Source organism: Mustelus asterias, chromosome 27 (assembly GCF_964213995.1).
Source record: "Mustelus asterias chromosome 27, sMusAst1.hap1.1, whole genome shotgun sequence".
NCBI classification, from domain to species: domain Eukaryota; kingdom Metazoa; phylum Chordata; class Chondrichthyes; order Carcharhiniformes; family Triakidae; genus Mustelus; species Mustelus asterias.
This window is the reverse complement of record NC_135827.1, coordinates 38,704,984-38,727,927: the sequence shown is the minus strand read 5'-3', so window position 1 is coordinate 38,727,927 and position 22,944 is coordinate 38,704,984. Positions and strand designations below refer to the sequence as shown.

At 41.2% G+C, this 22,944-nt stretch overlaps 2 protein-coding genes across 2 annotated transcripts in view; one reads left to right on the top strand and one right to left on the bottom strand.

The window, feature by feature from the left end:
- The window catches only part of LOC144479966 (uncharacterized), a 418,329-nt gene that overhangs the window by 101,191 nt on the left and 294,194 nt on the right, over positions 1–22,944 (top strand). The window lies entirely within an intron of this gene.
- Positions 1–22,944, bottom strand: part of sorl1 (sortilin-related receptor, L(DLR class) A repeats containing) — a 195,034-nt gene that overhangs the window by 144,173 nt on the left and 27,917 nt on the right. Inside the window, exon 2 of the mRNA XM_078199060.1 lies at positions 6,686–6,802. Coding sequence (XP_078055186.1) covers positions 6,686–6,802 — 117 coding nt within the window. The remainder of the gene's footprint in view (positions 1–6,685; positions 6,803–22,944) is intronic.

Genomic DNA, 22,944 nt, shown 5'->3' with positions numbered 1-22,944 from the left:
TCTGCACACATGAAGTTCCCAGTACAGCAATCCACTTGCTTCTGATGAGTTTTTTTTCTAAATTAGACCACACAAAGTTATGGCTATAAATCATTGAAACATTAATAGCTCTTAAGAAGAACTTGAGCAGTATTTCTATTTGAAACATATTAAGATAGGCTAACCAGATTTCTCTTCATCTACCACCATCACCCTCCCACCACATTTCAGGGCACAATTTTAAAACTTTGAACTAATCAGATAAATCAATTCATTAAATGCATCCTCACCCTCCAAGTCTCAGCCAATGTGTTAATGAGCTTGCTACATTTGTCACAGTATCACGTGGTGCTTCGGAAACTGGGTCAGACTGCAGAGGAGTAGGAACATGCAATTACAGTTCTCATTAGCCCACCCACATTCAAAAGGACTACACTGGCAAAAATGACGACTGCCAAGTTTCCAATTGGCACATTGATGCTAAAAATCCCTACAAGCTAACCTACACCAACGATGTCAATTAAGCTCCTTTACTAAATTCACAATCAATATTTACATAATAATAGATTATAAATGAATAAATAATTATTCATCTGAGCATGCGTTGTGAGCTGTCTATATAACTGAGTTGTGCCTCTATAGAATTTAAGATTTAAAATAATTCACTTACAGCACGCATTTCATTTTAGAATAGAACACCTGCAGTGCAGGAGGAGGCCATTTGACCCATCATGTTTTCACCAACAACAATCCCACCCAAGGGTTATCCCCTTAATCCCACATCAGAATCAGAGTCTACAGCATGGAAACAGGTCCTTCAGCCCAACTTGTCCATGCCACCCTTTTTTAAACCCTTAAGCTAGCCCCAATTGCCCGCATTTGGCCCATATCCCTCTATACCCATCTTACCCATGTAACTGTCCAAGTGCTTTTTAAAAGTCAAAATTGTACCCGCCTCTACTACCTCTGCCAGCTTGTTCCAGACACTCACCACTGCGTGTGTGAAAAAATTGGCCCTCTGGACCCTTTTGTATCTCTCCCCTTAAACCTATGTCCTCTAGTTTTAGACACCCCTACCTTTGGGAAAAGATATTGACTATCTAGCTGATCTATGCCCCTCATTATTTCATAGACATCTATAAGATCACCCCTCAGCCTTCTATGCGCCAGAGAAAAAATTCTATCCAGCCTCTCCTCATAACTCAAACCATCAAGTCCCGGTAGTATCCTAGTAAATCTTTTCTGCGCTTTTTCTAGTTTAATAATATCCTTTCTATAATAGGGTGACCAGAATTGCACTCAGTATTCCAAGTGTGGCCTTACCAATGTCTTGTACAACTTCAACAAGACGTCCCAATTCCGGTATTCAATGTTCTGACCAATGAAACCAAGCATGCCAAATGCCTTCTTCACCACTCTGTCCACCTGTGACTCCACTTTCAAGGAGCTATGAACATGTACCCCGAGATCTCTTTGTTCTGTAACTCTCCCCAACGCCCTACCATTAACTGAGTAAGTCCTGCCCTGGTTCAATCTACCAAAATGCATCACCTTGCATTTATCTAAATTAAACTCCATCTGCCATTCGTCAGCCCATGGACCCAATTGATCAAGATCCCGTTGAAATCAGAGATAACCTCCACTGTCCACTATGCCACCAATCTTGGTGCCATCTGCAAACTTACTAACCATGCCTCCTATATTCTCATCCAAATCATTAATATAAATGACAAATAACAGTGGGCCCAGCACTGATCCCTGAGGCACACCGCTGGTCACAGGCCTCCAGTTTGAAAAACAACTCTCTACAACCACCCTCTGGCTCCAGTCAAGAAGCCAATTTTGAATCCATTTAGCTACCTCACCCTGGATCCCACGTATTTTCCTTGCTAGTTTCCCTGACACTAAGGGGCAATTTGCCATGGCCAATCAACCTAATCTGCACATCCTCGTGGTGTGGGAGGAAAACAGACAAATTCCATACAGACGGTTACATTACAACTCCTATTCAAGCACAATCTGCAGTTTTCAGCAAGTTATTCCTGGTTTTCTATCTCACTTGAAAATACCTGAAGGGATAAGTAAAATTATTGGCACAAAACTGCTTCAATGAAATTGCCAATCTGTTCTACATTAATACTTAATGATTCAGTTCTACTTTGAGAGTATATATATTAGAATTTAACTTCTTATTTAATTTTCCTTTCGTCAGATTAGAATAGTATCAATCTGGTTAATTTCACAAGACTGTAGTGGAAGTAGAGTGGAAAGTACAAACAAGTATATTCAGAGAATCGCAGGGGTGGAGTCTAGGTGTTCAAAATATTTAAAAAGGTAAACAAAAATGTAAACTTCTCTGAAACTTACATAGAAACATAGAAACCCTACAGTACAGAAAAAGAGGCCATTCGGCCCATCGAGTCTGCACCAACCACAATCCCACCCAGGCCCGACCCCCATATCCCCACATATTTTACCAGCTAATCCTTCGAATCTACGCATCTCAGGACACTAAGGGGCAATTTCTTAGCATGGCCAATCAACCTAACCCGCACATCTTTGGACGTGATAACTGATGTCGGAAAGAACCAAGTTCCCAGGTTGAAACTCTTCCATAAACTAGACCAGACTGAAAACTCCCTCAAAAATATATTAGCTACTAAAAGCAGTGCATTGTACAATAAATCAGTCGAAACTAGAATTGCTTTTGTCAAGTCACCTGCAATTTTCTAAGGCCTGAATTGCCATAAAAATTACAAATTCGCCAAACACAACTCCTGTGTACATGTGACCTCTATGCAAAGCCATTGTGCACGAGCTTCCCAGGAAACTACACTTTGGGTATCTAAAAGCAGGCTATGTAAATGTTTGAAGCAAGCTGAAATGTGAAAATTCAGTAACCCTGATTAGATTAACTCTACAAAATGCGATTACACAACAAGCCTGAAAAGCTTTGTCCGATGTGCTCTACTTTTTCCAAAATTTCAACAGCTTCGGTTAGAGAAACTTGGAGATTGCAACAACATCTCAATCAACTCATGTCAGGTTGGTACATTTCCTTAAATTGCTGAATGCTTACTGCAGGTTGATAAATTTTGTGAATCTCCAGTAAAAAGCAAGTCATCACGGAGGGATCAGGATTATTTTGTCTGTAATCGTTGTATTTAGTCAAGGTAATGGAAGGAGTTTAAAAGTATAGGATCAGGAAAATGTTTGGAAGTAAATAATGGAAGATAAGGAGATGTCAGATGAATTGAACAGGAATTTTTCATTAGTCTTTACTATAGAGGATACAAGTACCACCCAGAAAAGGTTGTAAATCAGGAATTGGAAGGAAGGGATAAACTCAGGAAAATTACCACCAAGAAAGTGGTACTTAGCAAATCATTGGAGCTTCATGCTGACCACTCCTTGAATCCTGAGGGACTTCATCCCAGGGTCGTAAAAGAATTGGCTAGTGAAATAGTTAACATGTTGGTTTTAATTTTCCAAAGTTCCCTGGATACAGAGAAGGTGCCCTTATGTTGGAAAAGAGTGAATATCAACTCCTTTATTCAAAAAAAGGGAGTGCGGGGTAGGAGACAAAAAGCAGGAAACGACAGGCCAGTTAGCTGAACATCTGTCATAGATGTTACAGCAGAGCACTTTTTTAAAAATCCAGGCAATCAGGCAGAGTCAACATGGGTTTATGAAAGGGAAATCATGTTTAACCAATATATTAGAGTTATTTGAAGGAGTCACATGTACAGTGGATAAAGGGGAACCAGTTGATACACTGTACTTAGATTTCCAGAAGAAATTTGATAAGATGCCACATCAAAACGGTCATAAACATTATCAGCTAGTCACCAAATATGATTCGAGATGGTTTAATAACTATTAACATAGAATGTTGGTAATGGAAAAAAGTTCAAGATGCTGCTTCACTGTTTGTTATAAAATTCCTCATGACCGTATATTACCCAAAGGACATTGTCAGCTACATCAACAGAACCACGCAGCAAGTTATCAATCCATCCCAGAATTTACTAAGTTGCTACAAACTGGTGAAACTCTGGATTCAGCAAAGACATACACCTCAATATCAAAGCATGAATGATTTATTCAGTTCCATTACTTGAACCTTCTTTTCTTTGTTCCAATTTGATTAATTTAAATTACCTGATAAACCAAAATGATTTAAAGACTAAATTAGCACTAGGGTCTGCTACTGAGATCACAAATCATTTGTTATTTTTTTAGACTCAAGAAAACAACTTGCACTAAGTCCTTGAATCACTACATTTTGGACAATAACAAATTGTACCACAGCACTTCAGACAAGGAATGTAATGCATCAGTTGTGAAACACTCACTGGCAGCTGCACAATGAGGAGAACAACAGTTCCACAAAACAAAAACCAGTCTAACCAACCCAGCAGCTAATATCAGGACTTGCATGAAACAAACTAAATTCATAGAATCATAGACTGCCCAATGCAGGAGGTGGCCGTTCGATCCATTCAGCCTGCACTGACAACAATCCCATCCAGGCCCTATCCCCATAAAGGAGGTGGCAACGTGCCGTCTTCTTGAATCTCTGCAGTGTATTTCACTGGGACATCCAGTACTGCCGGGTAAATTTCATATTGTACCATGAAGCAATAAACAAGGCAGCTTAAAATTCCACACACTGCAAAAATATTAATTTGTATGTCTCTAAAAACACCTGCACAGTTCTTCCTAATACATTTTTAAAAATTAATTCAGAGGATGAGGGAAGGGCCAACATTTATTGTTCATCTCCAAGTGCCCTCGAGGAAACTTAACTGCTCTTCGCAAATACAACCAAGGTGTCCCTTATCTTAAATCTATGCCCCTAGTCATCGATCCCTCCGCCAAGGGAAAAAGTTTCTTCCTGTCTACACTTACATCCCCCCTAATTTTATACATCTCAATCATGTCCCCCCCTCAGTATCCTCTGCTGCTCCAAGGAAAACAACCCCAGTCCATCCATCTCTCTTCATAACTAAAACTCTCCAGCCCAGGTAACATCCTGGTAGATCTCCTATGCACGCTTTCCAATACTATCACATCCCACCTATAATTTGGATTCCAGAACTGCACACAATACTCTGTGGCCTAACCAACATTTTATATAGTTCAAGCATAATCTCTCTGCTCTTAAACTTAATGCCTCGGCTGATAAAGACAAGTATACCACATGTCTCCATAACCACTTTATCCACCTGTCCCACTACCTTAAAGGGACCAGTGTACATGCACACCAAGATCCCTCTGATCCTCAGTGCTTCCCAAGGTCTTGCTGTTCATCGTGTATTCCTTCGCCTTATTTGTCTTGCCCAAGTGCATCACCTCACACTTGCCTGGATTGAATTCTATTTGTCACTGATCAGCCCATCTATATCCTCCTGTAATCTAACGCTATCCTTCTTGCTATTTACCACCCTATCAATTTTCAAATCATCAATTAACTTAATTGATCAACCCTCCGACATTCAAGTCTAAATCATTTACATAAACCACAAACACCAAGGGCGTCACGACTGATCCCCGCAGGACCCCACTGGACGTAGGCTTCCAGTCAGAAAAACACTCTTGACCACCACTCTGCTTCCTGCCACACAGCCAATTCTGGATCCAAATTTACCAAATTTCCTTGGATCTCATGGGTTCTTACCTTTGCTAACAGTCTCCAGAGTGAGAGATTGTCAAAAACCTTGCTGTGAAGTCCAAGAAGACATCAAAAGCATTGCCTTCATCTACACACCTGGTCACCTCTTTGAAAAATTCGATCAGGTTGGTCAGACTAAACCCCCCCTTAACAAAACCATGCTGACTGTTCTTGACTAATCCCTTCCTCTCCAAATGCAGATTAATTCTGTTTCTCAGAATTGCTTCCAATAACTTCCACACCATTAAGGTTAGACTGACTGGCCTGTGGCTTCCTGGTTTATCCTTTCCTCCCTTCATGAATAATGGTACCACATTGACTGTCCTCCAGTCCTCTAGCACCTCTCCTGTGCCCAGAGAGAAATTAAAAATTATCAGTGCTCCTCTTTCCTCCCTTGCCTCACCAACAGCCTGGGAATTTATCCACTTTTAAGCCTGCCAGATGACTCAAAACCTCCTCTTTGACTATGTTAATTTCTTTCATTGTATCAGTCCTTTTCTGATTTCTATATCCACATTCTCTCTCTCATTAGTGAATACTGACGCAAAGTGTTCATTTAGAACCCTATCTACGTCATCCGGTTCCCCACACAAATTACCATTGTGGTCCTGAATAAGCCCTACTCGTTGCCTGGTTGTCCTTTTACCCTTAATGTCCTTGCAAAACAAATTCAGAGGGCAGTTAAGAGTCAACCATTATGCGGTCAGTATGGAGTCAAATTAGGGAAGGAAATCTGCCATCCATACCCAAAAGGGGATTTATAAACCAGATATGATTTTACAACAATCCATGCACAAAGCACATTTGTCATACAAATATATACAAAAAATGCCTTATGATTTCATAGGCATGTAACTAAATATTACAAGGTGTCCCAATTTGGAGCTGGAACAAATTTCTCATTAAGTTATAAATAATGTATTTACAGCTTCACATTTTTTTGTTATACAGAAGCCACAAAGTTTCATGTTCTTCCAGAGTGGAAACACGCATCTGGAAATAAAAAATATATTTTTTAAATGCTTTACTTACAGAACTGGTGTGAGGTCCCTGCAAGATTGGACTATCCCGAGCGAGTGCCACTATCACTTTACTCTTTTCTCCAGCCCAGTGGACAACCATTTGATTGTGAGAATCGTTGAGGTTCACCTACAATAAAAAATCATGAGACAACATTAATATCCAATCAATATGCAAGAGTCTAAAAAAATAATGCAGTTACATTAGGAGTGCACTTAGAAATATTGTCAGATGTCAGTTGCATTTTAGGCAACATTTGCCAGTTCAAGTATAAAAATTATTCCACATTTCAGCATTAAAAAAAGTCTCATGCTGCATCAAAAGACAAGGAAAACCCGCAGAAGATACAAATTTGTGCAGGAGACGGAATGTGGCACAAATTGAAAACATTTTCTACCCAGAAACTTACTGGATGGTAAATTACAAACTTACATTATTGTAAATGCCTGATAAATAACTTAACTGGAGGGTAACCAGAGTGCACACAGCACATTGTTACGCTGAAAAGAAATACGTGAAAGTCTATTAAAATGCACACATCTCCACCACTTGTCTTTTTTTCATGACAAGAGCAGTTTTGAGTCGTCCCAAAGTCTCCCTTTTCTCTCACATGGGTAGACAAACCATCAAATTTGAGCCTCTGAATATCTCAATCTGCAGCAGGTTATTAAAGAGCAATGTTTGTGAAATTTTCTTCACTCACTAATTTTTAAATGCCCTGGCAACATGGGGGAGATGGTAGCATAATGATCATGCACTGGACTAATAAATCCAGAGACCCATGTTAATACCCTGAGGAAAATGGGTTCAAATCAACATGGCAGCTGGTGGAATTTAAATTCATTTAATAAATCTGGAATTAAAAGCTAGTCTCAGGTGACTGTGACCATGACCATCGATTATTGTAAAACTCATCTGGTTCACTATGTGTATTCATGTTATTTCTAGTGTTTCCACACAAGCAACTTTGCAGCAGAACACGTGATACCATCAGCCATTTGCGCAGGCAAATGGGCAGTCCATCATAGCAGTCTGTAGTGTTAACCTCCTTTCAATAAAGCTCTTTGTTTAAACATTCGAGACCTGCAGCCTACCTTCTAAAACCACCACATAGAAAACTGCTGACCTGGAAAAAGGCCCAACAGCATTGTAGACACCTGACAGAAAAATAAATCATTGGAACTGAAGGGCCTGTTCCTGTGTTGTATTTTTCTTTGAATTATCACTACACTTAAACTGGTGACACAGGGTGCAGCCACCAGAAGAACAGAAAAGTAATCAAAGATTCTGAGAAAACAATTCTTTGGAAAGAATCTTACCACAGGCTCTGTCTGATCACACAGTTTGTAGCTACTTTGACGAGACTAGCTGAACACTGAATTTGGGATGTCTTGAACAACACCATTAGAGATAGATTAGTCTTGGGGTTAAGAAGTGTAGCTATTCAAAAGTTCTTGCGCCCTAACCCTAAAGAAAGATTTGGAAGTTGCTGCACCAATGGAATTAGCAGCCAAAGAAGCTCAATGGTCAAGGAGCACAAGAATTCATTAAGGTATCAGCCGAAAACCTATACAGACACATATTTATAATTGCCATTGGTGTGCAAAAATCAGGCAGATTGTTGGTGCAAAGCCATCATATGCAGGAATTGTGACAAAAAAGACACATTGAATGCTAGGAATTGCATATGGCACTGACCTAGCCTTTAAGCATCTTGCTTAACAAGTTTCAGGCCAGAATTATAAAATGCAAAAGCTGAATGCATCAAATGGAAAGCTGAGCAAGTCCAAGGATGGAACTACAAAAGGTCGTGAATGTAGCCCAATCCATCACGCAAACCAGCCTCCCATCCATGGACTCTTTTGGTTTACTAAAGAAGTGGAGTCTCGTGTGAAGAGGAAGGAGGAGGCTTATGTAAAGATGAGACGTGAAGGCTCAGTTAGGGCGCTTGAGAGTTACAAGTTAGCCAGGAAGGACCTAAAGAGAGAGAGAGTTAAGAAGAGCCAGGAGGGGACATGAGAAGTCTTTGGCAGGTAGGATCAAGGAAAACCCTAAAGCCTTCTATAGGTATGCCAGGAATAAAAGAATGACTAGGTTAAGATTAGGGCCAGTCAAGGACAGTAGTGGGAAGTTGTGCGTGGAGCCTGAAGAGATAGGAGAGGCGCTAAATGAATATTTTTCGTCAGTATTCACGCAGGAAAAAGACAATGTTGTCGAGGAGAATACTGAGATACAGGCTATTTGACTAGACGGGATTGAGGTTAATAAGGAGGTGGTGTTAACAATTCTGGAAAGTGTGAAATAGATAAGTCCCCTGGGCCGGATGGGATTTATCCCAGGATTCTCTGGGAGGCTAGGGAGGAGATTGCAGAGCCTTTGGCTTTGATCTTTATGTTGTCATTGTCTACAGGAATAGTGCCAGAAGACTGGAGGATAGCAAATGTTGTCCCCTTGTTCAAGAAGGGAAGTACAGACAACTCTGGTAATTAGAGACCAGTGAGCCTTACTTCTGTTGTGGGCAAAGTTTTGGAAAGGATTATAAGAGATAGGATTTATCATCATCTAGAAAGGAATAATTTGATTAGGGATAGTCAACACGGTCTTGTGAAGGGTAGGTCGTGCCTCACAAACCTTATTGAGTTCTTTGAGAAGGTGACCAAAGAGATGGATGAGGGTAAAGCAGTTGATGTGGTGTATATGGATTTCAGTAAAGCATTTGATAAGGTTCCCCACGGTAAGCTATTGCAGAAGATACGGAGGCATGGGATTGAGGATGATTTAACGGTTTGGATCAGAAATTGGCAAGCTGTAAGAAGACAGACGATGGTGGTTGATGGGAAATGTTCATCCTGGAGTTCAGTTACTAGTGGTGTACCGCAAGGATCTGTTTTGGGGCCACTGCTGTTTGTCATTTTTATAAATGACCTGGATGAGGGCGTAGAAGGATGGGTTAGTAAATTTGCGGATGACACTAAAGTCGGTGGAGTTGTGGACAGTGCAGAAGGTTGTTGCAGGTTACAGAGGAACATAGATAAGCTATAGTGCTGGGCTGAGAGGTGGCAAATGGAGTTCAATGCGGAAAAGTGTGAGGTGATTCACTTTGGAAGGAGTAACAGGAATACAGAGTACTGGGCTAATGGTAAGATACTTGGTAGGGTGGATGAACAGAGAGATCTCGGTGTCCATGTGCATAGATCCCTGAAAGTTGGCCCCAGGTTGATAGGGTTGTTAAGAAGGCGTACGGAGTGTTAGCTTTTATTGGTAGAGGGATTGAGTTTCGGAGCCAGGAGGTCATGTTGCAGCTGTACAAAACTCTGGTGTGACCGCACTTGGAGTATTGCGTACAGTTCTGATTGCCGCATTATAGGAAGGATGTGGATGCATTGGAAAGGGTGCAGAGGAGATTTACTAGGATGTTGCCTGGTCTGGTGGGAAGGTCTTATGAGGAAAGGCTGAGGGACTTGAGGTTGTTTTCGTTAGAGAGAAGGTTAAGAGGTGACTTAATAGAGGCATACAAGATGATCAGAGGATTAGACAGGGTGGATAGTGAGAGCCTTTTTCCTCAGATGGTGATAGCTAGCACGAGGGGACATAGCTTTAAATTGAGGGGTGATAGATATGGGACAGATATCAGAGGTAGATTCTTCACTCAGAGTGGTAAGGGTGTGGAATGCCCTGCATGACTCGCCAACATTAAGGGCATTTAAATGGTCATTGGATAAACATATGGATGATATTGGAATAGTGTAGGTTAGATGGGCTTTAGACTGGTTTCACTGGTCAGCGCAACATCAAGGGCTGAAGGGCCTGTACTGCGCTGTAATGTTCTATGACTCTGTCTACACTTCCCACTGCCTTGGCAAAGCAGCCAGCATAATTAAGGACCCCATGCATGCCGGACATTCTCTCTTCCACCTTCTTCTGTCAGGAAAAAGATACTGCTGAAGTTTGAGGTCACGTACCAACCAACGCAAGAACAGCTTCTTCCCTGCTGCCACCAGACTTTTGAATGAATTTACCTCCCATTAAGTTGATCTTTCTCTACACCCTAGCTATGACTGTAACACTACATTCTGCACCCTCTCCTTTCCTTCTCTATGAACGGTATGTTTTGTCGGTATAGCATGCAAGAAACAATCATTTTCACTGTATGTTAATACATGTGACAATAATAAATCAAATCAAAGATGAACTGTCATGGGGGGGGGGGGGGGGGGGGGGGGGGGGGGGGGCTCACGCGCGGCAGCAGCAGCACAATGGTTAGCATTGCTGCCTCAGTGCCAGGGACCCGGGGTTTGATTCCCGGCTTGGGTCACTATCTACATGGAGTCTGCACGTTCTTCCCGTGTCTGCGTGGGTTTCCTCCAGGTGCTCCAGTTTCCTCCCACAATCCAAAAAACGTGCTGGTTAGGTGCAGTGGCCGTGCTAAATTCTCCAGTGTACCTGAACAGGTGCCGGAGTGTGGTGACCAGGGGATTTTCACAGTGTTAATGTAAACCTACTTGTGACTAATAAATAAACTTTACTTTGAAATATACTGGCTATTGCTGGCGCAACAAACCGTTACTGGGTCTCCCCTTCACTGGACGGACAGTCAGTAAAAATGGAAGTGGACGCTGGACCCACCATTCACCAAGAGCTTCAACATATTGCCTTGAAACCCTCAAAGACAGTGTTAAAAACCTATAATGAAGTGGTTCAGTTGAGGGGCCGTATTGATATAACGTACAGTTAAATGGATAGTCTGCAGACTTGTCATTGCACATCGTTAAAAGGAAACTATCCATCACTACTGGGAAGAACCTGACTGGAAAAGAGCAGATTAAATTGGGCCAAGGTAAATTTCATGGCAGATATGTCAGTGCTGTATATACTCAGATCCAAGATAGGACCGAATTAGAGCAGCTGGACAAAATGGCAGTCCTCGAACCCTAATAAGTGATTGGGTCACACTGATTGTACCTGTGATGAAGACAGACAGATCGGTATGCATTTGTGGCGATTTTAAAGTGACCATCAATCCTGTAATGTGTGCTGAGCATTACCTTCTACCTCTGATTGATGATTTATTCGCCAAGTTAGCTGGAGGCCAACACTTCAGCAAAATTGACCTCAGGTCAAGCACATCTTCAGACGAATGTCAATCCAGATTCACAACAATATTTGACAATTGTGACACAAGGTTATTTTGGATTTCAGACCACCATTTGACATCACATCCACATCTGCGTTGTTCCAACATGTGATGGATTAAATTTTAAGAAGAAAATGAAGAGTCCAATGTTACTTAGACGATATCTCAGTTATTGGAAAAAAAGAGGAACAACATCTCTGCAACCTACATTCCAGAGATTAGAAGATTATGGATTAAGAGTCCAGCAAGACAAATATGAATTTTTCCAACCTTCAATCGAATACCTAGGTCATGACAGAGATATGAAGAGACTGCAGAAGTCACCTCCGAAAGTCAAAGCCATTACAGAGAAACATGCACCTCAGAATGTCAACCAACCTCAATCTTTTTTGGTCTTCCTAAATTATTACAGAAGGTCTGTCCCCAAATCTGGTTACTATTCTTAAATTCTTACACAACTTGCATCAAAACTGAAATTGGAAATGGGTGGATCAGTGTGAGAAAGCGTTTGTACATGTTAAGGAGGCACCACTAAAGTCAGAAGCCCTGACACACTTGGATCTGAAATTTACCCCTAGCAACAGGCATGTGATGCATCACCTTATGGAGTGGGGACGGTGGTTTCCCACAGGTGAAGAGAAGTTGATAGCTTTCGCATTGATAGCCTGGAATAAAGCAGAAATCAATTATGCTCAGATAGAGGAAGAGGCCCTAGGAATCATTTTTGGAATAACAGTTTTACCACTTCCTGTATGGGAGGCAATTTACTTTATTGATGGACCATCGTCCTCTGACAATGATATTTGGGCCTCATACCTAGCTTCCATAACTGGGAGCAAGCAGGGTGCAAAGGTGAACTTTGCTGTTGTCAGCACACACAAGCATGATAAAGTATTGTCAGTGAAACCTGCATGGGAATGCTGATTGTCGAATCAGACTACCCTTAATTCATCAATAAAAACAGTTCATGTGGAAACATGTTCTACTTCAAGCAAGTAGATAATACTCCTGTAACTGCAGGACAAGAAGCATACCAGAAGTGATCCAATACTATCAGAAGTCATGGACATGGTGCTTCATGAGTTTAAGCCATATTTTACCCAAAGTCTTGAACTATCCATAGAGGCAGGTTGGCTCATCTGGGGAATGAAAGTCATAATTTCACCATTATTAAGGAAACCAGTATTAAATTACATAAAAGGCCACTGTGGCATCATAAGGATGAAGGAGATAGCAAGAAGCTATTATTGATGGCCAGGGCTCGATGCCGAAAATGCATTCGCAAAAGTACAGAACCTGCCGCCATTAGCTCCATTACACCGTTGGGAATGGCCAGAAGAGACCTGGCAAAGAGTAAATACAAATTATGCTGGTCTGTTCAAAGGGCGTTTGTTTTGCATTCTAGTTGATGTGCATTCTAAACGGCCTGATGTTGCCATTAGACAACAATGTCCCTCGGAGAACAACGGTGAAATTTTCAGCAGATTTGGTAACCCTGAACGACTCATGAGCGATAATGGGCCACAGTTCATTTCGTAAATTGATCGCAACTATTTACAAGAGAACTGGATTTAACACATCCGATCTGCTTCTCATCATCCTGCCACAAATGAGTTGGCAGAACGCTTTGTACAGATGAAACATTTTGTTGACGTTAACTAGAGAGCAAGGTTCATTGTCTGAATGATTGAGCCAATTCCTGCTGATGTACAGAAATACTGTGTACTCAACAACCCAAGTTTCTCCAGTGTTGCTCATGGTTGAACATCAACTATGCGTAAACCATCCAAGGCAAGAGAAATTGTTGAGGAAAAAAACCCAGCAAAAATCAGGTTATACAACAAGCGAACAAGGCAAAACATGTTTTTCATCAGGGTCAAGGAGGTTCTGGCAAGGAACATTACCACATATGAAAACTGATAACTGCCATCATCTCAGCACAGACAGGACCAGTTTCCTGCACCATACAAACACAAGACGATGCAATAGGGATCAACTTTTGGCAACAGGAATCAATCTACCAGAGACAGAACCAACATCAAACTTTGCCAAGAGAAGACTTGGATCTTAGAGTACCTAACACTACCGAAACCAATTGGGGAAGACAGTAACCTCAGTTGAGAACACTTCAACACTGAGTAAACCTCAGGACACTCCAGACTCCAATTAAGACAGACAGTAAGAAGTCTCACAACACCAGGTTAAAGTCCAACAGGTTTATTTGGTAGCACAAGCTTTCGGAGCGCTGCTACTTCATCAGGTGAGTGAAAAGTTGGGTTCACAAACAGGGCATATATAGGCACAGACTCAATTTACAAAATAATGGTTGGAATGTGAGTCTTAACAGGTAATCAAGTCTTTACAGGTACAGACAATGTGAGTGGAGAGGGGGTTGAGCACAGGTTAGAGGTGTAAATTGTCTCAAGTCAGGACATTTTGCAAGCCCAGGCAAGTCGTGGGGGGTTACAGATAGTGAGACATGAACCCCACATCCCGGTTGAGGTCGTCTTCATGTGTGCAGAACTTGGCTATCAGTTATTGCTCGGCGATTCTGCGTTGTGTATCGTGAAGGCCACCTTGGAGAACGCTTATCTGAAGATCAGAGGCTGAATGCCCTTGACTACTGAAGTGTTCCCCGACAGAAAGGGAATCCTCCTGCCTGGTGGTTGGCGAGTAGTGTCCGTTCATCCGTTGTCGTAGCGTCTGCATCGTCTCGCCAATGTACCATGCCTCAGGACATCCTTTCCTGCAGCGTATCAGGTAGATAATGTTGGCCGTGTCGCAATAATATGTATCATGTACCTGGTGGATGGTGTTCTCACGTGAGATGATGGCATCCGTGTCGATGATCCGGCACATCTTGCAGAGGTTGCTGTGGCATCGTGGTCACTGTTCTTCTGAAGGCTGGATAGTTTGCTGCGGACAATGGTCTGTTTGACGTTGCACGGTTGTTTGAAGGAAAGTAGTGGGGATGGCCTTGGCGAGATGTTCCATCTTCATCGATGACATGTCCAAGTCAGCCTTCACAACACACGACAACACAGAATCGTCGAGCAAAAAAGGATAGCCAAGTTCCGCACACGAGGACAGCCTCAACTGGGATCTTGGGTTCATGTCACACTATCTGTAACCCCCACGACTTGCCTGGGCTTGCAAAATCTCACTAACTGTCCTGGCTGGAGACAATTCACACCTCTAACTTGTGCTTAACCCTCTCTCCACTCGCATTGTCTGTACCTGTAAAGACTTGATTATCTGTTAAGGCTTGCATTCCAACCATTATCTTGTAAATACACATTATCACATGTATATGCCCTGTTTGTGAACCCAGCTCTTCACTCATCTGATGAAGGACAGCTTGTATTACCAAATAAACCTGTTGAATTTTAACCTGGTGTTGAGAGACTTCTTACTGTGCCTACCCCAGTCCAATGCTGGCATCCCACATCAGCCAATTAAGACAACCACGGACGATGTCCAAACCAAACCAAAGGCACCAGAGGTTGCATAGATACCAAAAAGCAGATGCCCAAGGTTCACTGACAACCAGGGAGCATGACAGCCTCCGGAACGTCTGACTTATTAAATATTGTTTATCAATTGGTCATATTGCTAATTTTGATTGCTAATATAATACAGTTATTGGTGTCAGGAGCTGTTAATTAAGGGGGAGGAAAGATGTTGTATATTAATGTTATTTCTACAGTGTCTTCACTAGCAGCTTTGCCGTGGAACAGGGGAAACTTAAAGACCGATCACATGACATCATCACACAGGCAAACGGGCAGCCTGTAGTGTTAACATCTTTTCAATCAAGTCCTTTGTTAAATCTTTGAGGCCTGCAGCCTATCTTTCAAAAACACCACACTCATGTCCTTTAGTGAAGTCAATCTACCATCCTTACCTGTTGTGGCCTTCATGTGGTTGACTCCCTGGCTTAGCAAGCCAATCAATGCAAAGGCAAATGATGGCCTTGCCGGTGATGCATCCCGAAGAACAAAAAGACAAGCTGAGGGACACAAAATCTGGGGTAGCCTTGACAGAAATGTTGCATATTAAGACGTTAAAAAGGTACTGCGAGAAATGCGTCAATTATCCATCTTCCTGATGAGCAAGCATTTGGTAGCACTCAAACTCCATTCAAGCACAACATGTCAGTATTCAGCGAAATATTGAGGCCTTTTTTTTGCGATAGCAGTCCAATAGCAAAGGCTTATGCAGCATCACATTGTACAGGTTCTGAAAACTGACTGTGGTTTTCCAAAAGGCACTTCCTAGGATCATGACCAAACTGTGCGTAGGAGGTTTTGCAGCCATTTGTTACAAATGAGGAGGAATAAAGCACTTGGCCCCTCAAGCCTGCTCTGTCATTCACTAAGATCATGGCTGATCCAATTGTAAACTCAACCCCATATTCTCACCTGCCGCCTGTAACCCTTGCTCATAAGCAGCCGACCTGTGTCTTCAAAATATTCAAAGATTCTGCTTCCACTGCAAATGCTATTTTACTGGGTTTTCACCAAGTATCTTAAAATACTTCACCTACTGCCAACAATGGGCTGATTTTAAGGCTGCAGGCAAGTATGAAGGGGGATTAGTTCCCGCCCCCTGATCCACAAAGAGCAGCTCCCAAAGACAAAACCACCCTATCCGAGTTAACGTGCTTCCCTCTCGCCAGAAATACACCTGGCGGGGCACATAAATTGCAGCAAATATATGTGCAGTTGAAGCTTCCAGAAAATACCAATAAAAAGCTGAAAATAAAAATTCAAACATTTCCTCAACTAATAACCTATGGGGATTTTATAGGCTTGTATTAAATGTTATAACTAATCTAGAACATAGGTTTAGTTTTTTTGCTCCTCTTAATTCATCTTCCTCTCGCCACCCAATCACAAAATGTTAGAGCATAGCCAAAAATTTTAGATTTTTATGAAAATAACTTGACTTATCCAAGCAGTTTTGCAGCAAAACAGGCAAACATGAACCTAATCTTCATGATGAAGTGAGAAACATTAACCGCTACTGCCTAGAAAGCCACACAAGCTACTTTAGCACTTATAGATCACCCACTCACTGCAGTTGGTGAATAAAGAAATCACATTTGCTACTCTGAATTACATAGCGTGAGAATGGAGTTAAAGAAAAAATATTGGTGGCTTAAGTTTTGTACAGCTTTCAGACCTGTAAAAATGCATACAAAAAGCTCTCGAGCAAGTATGTTAGCTTCCAATTAAATTGCTGTGCAATAATAAAAAGCAGAAAACAGCTGATATCTTTGCTAAACCAGATCCTTTGAAGGCCGTTTGTCCAAAGATAGGATCAGACTTGATAGTGGTGCACCCAAACAGTAAAATAACCCATTAACACTCGCTCCACATAAAAACTTGGGTAAGGTATGTCCTACAAACAGTACCATGATAATAACTAGCTTTGTTTTAATGATATCACCAAAGGGGTAAATATTGAGCAGGGCACCAGGGAAAATTCTCCTTGCATCCGAGTAGACACATATGCCTTAGTTTAACATCTCATTCAAAGGCACCACCTCAGTACTGCATTAGACAGTCACCCAAACTTTTTTTCTAGAGTACGACTTGAACCATGACTTATAAAGGGTGGCACGGTGGCAAGCACTGCTGCCTCACAGCACCAGGGACCTGGGTTCGATTCCCAGCTTGGGTCAGTGTGTGTGTGGAGTTTGTACATTCTCCCCGTGTCTGCATGGGTTTCCTCCAGGTGCTCTGGTTTCTTTTCAGTGCGGTGTTACAGGTGAACAGCATTCTAGACTAATCCAGTTTATAAATAGTGAATGTGGAAGGCCAAATCCAATGACGTAAAAAACCTTCACTCCCTGGCCCATCCTCCTCCCTCTCAACATTTATCAACAATTTAAGCTTTTTCAGCTATACCGGCCTTCTTCTCCCATAGTTTATTCCATAATGGAGTGCAAAGGCTCAAGAAGAAAAGATGTGCAGGTTAGGTGGACTGGCCATGCCAAATTGTCCCTTAGTGTCAGGGAGACTAGCTAGAGTAAATGCATGGAGTTATGGGGACAGGGCCTGGGTGGGATTGTGGTCGTGCAGGTTCGATGGACCAAATGATCTCCTTCTGCACTGTAGGATTCTATAACATGAACAACCTTGTGTACTGCAGGCTGACCAAGATCCATGCCTCTACAGCTACATACAGCAAAGCGGAAAAGACAAAAGACAATCTTAAACTGCAACCTCTATAACAAGAAGTCAGTTAAATGTATCAACAGGAGTGATGGGGATGAGCAAATGTTACAGGTGAACAGCATTCTAGAATAATTCAGTTTATGAATAGTGAATGTGGAAGCCCAAATCCAATGAGATTATTCCATAATTGAGTGCAAAGGCTCATGAAGAAAAATATTTAGATGCAAAACTCCAGTATTGAAAATATTAGAATCAGGAGAATTCTGAAGTGGCTACACTTCAGTGTTAAACAGAAGTCTATAACCGAGAGATGATTGGAAAAGATTTGAAGGGACAACTTGAAGTAAGTGCAAGGCACAAAAGAAATCTCAATCCTTACACAAATCTTTAAAACAGAGCTCAGACCTAGTGATTAATCCTCCAAATTTCTGATACCCGACTTATAGTTTTGGGCTACAAGTTGTTTTTGTGTAGTAAAATATTCTGATTTAAACAGTGAACCTTGTGGCTTCAATCTTTTAGTAAATGTGATTCTTTGAAAAGTACTATGGATCTCTACCAAGCTCAAAACAATCTCCTGTAATTTTTTTTTTTAAATCACAGAAGTGGAAAAGGACCACAGAATGTTACATGTTAGGTGGAGAAGGTCCTGTGAAGATAATTTTACTGGACTAGCAATCCAGAGGCACAGGCTAAAGCTCTGCTGCTATGGGTTCAAACCCCACCATCACAGCTGGTGAAATTTAAAATTCAATGAAATCTGGAATTGAAAGGTAGTCTCAGTTTCACGGTCACCATTATTATCAGCAACTGTTGTTTAGAAACCCATCTGATTCACTAGTCTACTGAACTTGCACAGTCTTCACTATCGAGGATACAAGTAACATTCCAGAAGCAACTATAGATCAGGAAATGGAATGGGGAGTGGAACTCCAGAAAATTACAATCACCAGAGAAATGGCACTGAGTAAATTGTTGGGCCAACAAGTGGCCAGGTCCTGATGGACTTCATCCTCGGGTCTTGAAAGAAGCGGCTAGAGAGATAGTTGATGCATTGGTTTTAATTTTCCTAAACTCCCTAGATTCAGGAAAAATCCCATTAAATTGGAAGATAGCAAATGTAACTCCGTTATTCAAAAAGGCAAGGAGACAATGCAGGAAACTACAGGCCAGTTGACTTAACATCTGTTGTAGGGAGCAAGTTAGAAGTCATCATTAAAGAAGCTATAGCAGGAAACTTGGATAAGTTCCAGGTAATCAGGTAGAGTTATGCAGGTTTTGAGAAAGGGAAATCATGTTTAACCAACTTACTGAAGTCCTTTAAGTAATAAATGCTGTGGATAAATGGGAACCCATAGATGTACTATGCCTAGATTTCCAAAAAGCATTTGATAAGGTTACTGTGGAAAATAAGAGCTCATGGTATAGTGGGTTACATACTGGCATGGATAGTAGATTGGCTGACTAGCAGGAAATGGGCATAAATGGGTCTTTTCAGGTTGGCATGTGTATTTTTTTCATTCATGGGACACTGGCATTGCTGGTTGGCCAGCATTTATCGCCCATCCCTATTTGCGCTTGAACGAAGTGCCTTGCTAGGCCATTTCAGAGGGCAGTTGAGAATCAACCACATTGCTGCAGCTCTGGAGCCGCATGTACGCCAGACTAGGCAAGGACGGCAGATTTCTTTCCCCAAAAAGAATATTAGTGAACCAGATGGGTTTTTCCGACAATCAACAATGGTTTCATGGCTGTCATTAGATTCTTAATTCCAGATACTTTTTATTGACTTCAGATTCCACCATCTGCCATGGCAGGATTCGAACCCGGATTCCTAAAACATTAGCCAAGTCCCTGGATTGATAGTCTAGTGATAATACCACCAGAGAATTGCATCCCCAAATGAGTTGTGTGCCACAGGGATCAGGGCTGGGATCTCAACTACTTGCACTTACTTTATGACTTGGATGAAGGGAGGGTTGTCAAATTTGCTGCTGATGGCATAAAAATTGGCAGTAAAGCAAGGGGTGAAGAGTACACAAGAAGCTACAAGATATAGATAAGTTAAGTGAATGGGCAAAGATCTGATAAATGGAGTATAAATGTGGGAAATTGTAAAATTGTTCATTTTGGCAACAAGAATAAAAAAAACATGTTATTTAAATAGTGGGAGATTGCACTTCTGAGCTCTGCACCAGGATCTGGGTGTCCTGGTGCAGGAATCACAAAAGGCTATTATTATGCAGGTACAGCAAGTAATTAGGAAAGTTAATCATCATTTATTGCAAAGGGAATGGAGTACAAAAGTAAGGAGGTTATGCTTCAGTTATACAGAACACTAGTGAGACCACATCTGGAGTACTATGTACAGTACTAGTCACCTTATTTGAAGGATGTAAATGCATTGTAAGCAGTTCAGAGAAGGTTTACCAAATTAATATCTGGAATGGGGTAGGTTTTCTTGTGAGACAAAGTTGAATAGGCTAGGCTTGTATCCACTGGAATTTAGAAGAGTAAGAGGTGACTTGGGTCTTGATGGGGGTGGGGGGGGCGGATGTTTCCTCTTGTGGGAAAATCCAAATCTAGGGGGAAATCACTGTTTACAAATTAAAGGGATCACCCATTTAAATAGAGGGGAACTTCTTCAAAGGGTTAAAAAAAGTCTTTGCTTTCACTGCCTTTTCAGGACGAGAGTTCTAGAGTCTTTGAGTACTTTTAAGGCCAAGGTGGGTAGATTCTTTGCAAGCAAGGGGGCAATAGGTTATCAGGGGCCGGCAGGATACAGATTTGAGGTTACTACCAGGTCAGCCATGATCTCAAGTGGTGAAGCAGGCTCAAGGGACTGAATGGCCCACTCCTGCTCCATGTGACCTACATGTGACTCCAGATCCACAGCAATGTGGATGACTCTCAATACCCTCTGGAAATATCCTAGCAAGTCGCTCAGTTCATGGGCAATTAGAGATAGGCAACAAATGCTGCCTTGCCAGAGTGCCATATCCCAAGAATGAATAAACCAAAAAAAATTAACAGAACAGATGCCCAAATGACATACCCTAAACCTGTTTCACTTTACACAAGAACATGCAAGAACTATGGTAAGCCAAAATCAAGCACAAGGATTGGGCTTTTCATAATCTAATATCACTAAATTTGTGTAAATGAACAAAAGGCCAAATTTAGAGGAATGAAGTGCTTGACAGAGTCAGAAATTGAGGAGAAAGGCATGAAAGAATTTAGACAATTAAGAAGTTTTATATTTTGAGTTGTTGGAGACTGGTGAGCGGTGGTGTAGCGGCGGAAAAGTTTTGGATAATCTTGAGTAGGTGGATAATGGAAAGTGAGAATATGGCTGAGAGCACTGGAAGTGTTGAATTTTGGAGGTGGCCTTGCCGGTCACACTCTCGTTTCATTTAACATTTTGATATTAATATCAAAAGGAAACCAGCAGTTGGATGGCAACATAAGCAAAATGAGAACAAAATGGTGGCTAATCTTGGTCAAGGACAGCCATTACCTTGAGGAAGCACATCAATTGGAATTATACTATAAAGTGGGAAATCACGCCCATGGCAGGTTGTTGTAATGAAAGGGCACCAATAAAGTGAATACTTGAAATACTATGCTGTTGGTCAATTCTTCTCAAGTAAAGCTTCTTTCCAAATCAACTTTTCTCATTAAAATGTATCACAGCTCAAAGATACATTGGCTACTTAGTCTCTAATCCTTTGTTGGAAGAAATTCTGTTTGTATTGTAATGAAACAAACCACAAGACTGAATTGGCCTCTTGAGAAATACTATTTTCATCAATTTATCTTGGATAAGTGCTGAGGGTTATCTGTAGTGAAACCAAATACTCCCAGTGGAACTTTCAACTGTTCAAAGGGATATTTGAAGATGGAATCTCTCCAGTCATTTAATTGGACATATTTTGTCCTCAAGTGCCCTCAAAACTTACAAGAGCCAATTTTCAAATGGTGAAGGATTTTGAACATTTAAAAGAAAACCAAAATAGAATGAGCTAAAACACCTTGGCAATGAACAGATTTTCATAGGGTTAAAAAAAAGTTTAAACTGATTAAACAGCATCTAGGAAGGATGAAAAATTTCAAAAGGTTACTATTTCAGGCTGTCTCAACCAGCCTTGGAAACAATGTACTCTTCAGAGAAAAACTGAGATTAAAGATAAAGCAGTTGCCTAGCTAGGCTTAGGAGGAACTGTGAAAAACTTCATGTATTTTCAAATCGCCTTTGCTTCAGAGACGATGAATGGAAAACTATGAAGGTGGGGAGGTTGGGCGGTGAGGGGGGAAAACCAACCAGCAAGATGACCATCAAGAAGGTCAACATAAAAAAATTAAACTCTCAAGATTCCAATAGAAAATAATTTGACCAGAGTGGAGTTGTACTATTGACTTAAAAGTTGTAGGCATTTCTGTTTTATATAGAAAAGTTTATCTTAATCTGGAAATAAAAATACAAATAAAAAGGTATATATCTAAATGATAACTATTTTGTTAATATTGCCAGACTGCGAAAGGGCTAATAGAAGTCAGTGTATTCGTATAATTATTCACCAATTCAGGTGCAGACTTGGAAGACACATGGAATTGTTTAAGAAATTTAAAACAGGCACTATGATGGGATGAAAATTTTCAATGGCTTAAATGTCTTTTGCTTTTTGACTAAGGCCTTTTAGCTAAAATCAAGCGTCAGGTCAAGCCCAAGATGGGGTGCAATGTCTTATCTCATCAGCTTGTTTGTCTCTCGTGATTATTGGAACAAGCAAGGAATGGATTTGAGTTTGCCTGGTCCACTCTGAACAATGCATTGTTAATCAAGGATAGTTTAACGGCTGTGGAAAGGTACATTGAGGGGGATCTGCATACTGAGGTAATATGGGCTGAAGTTAGAAATAGGAATAGGAAAGGAGCGGTCACGTTGTTAGGAGTTT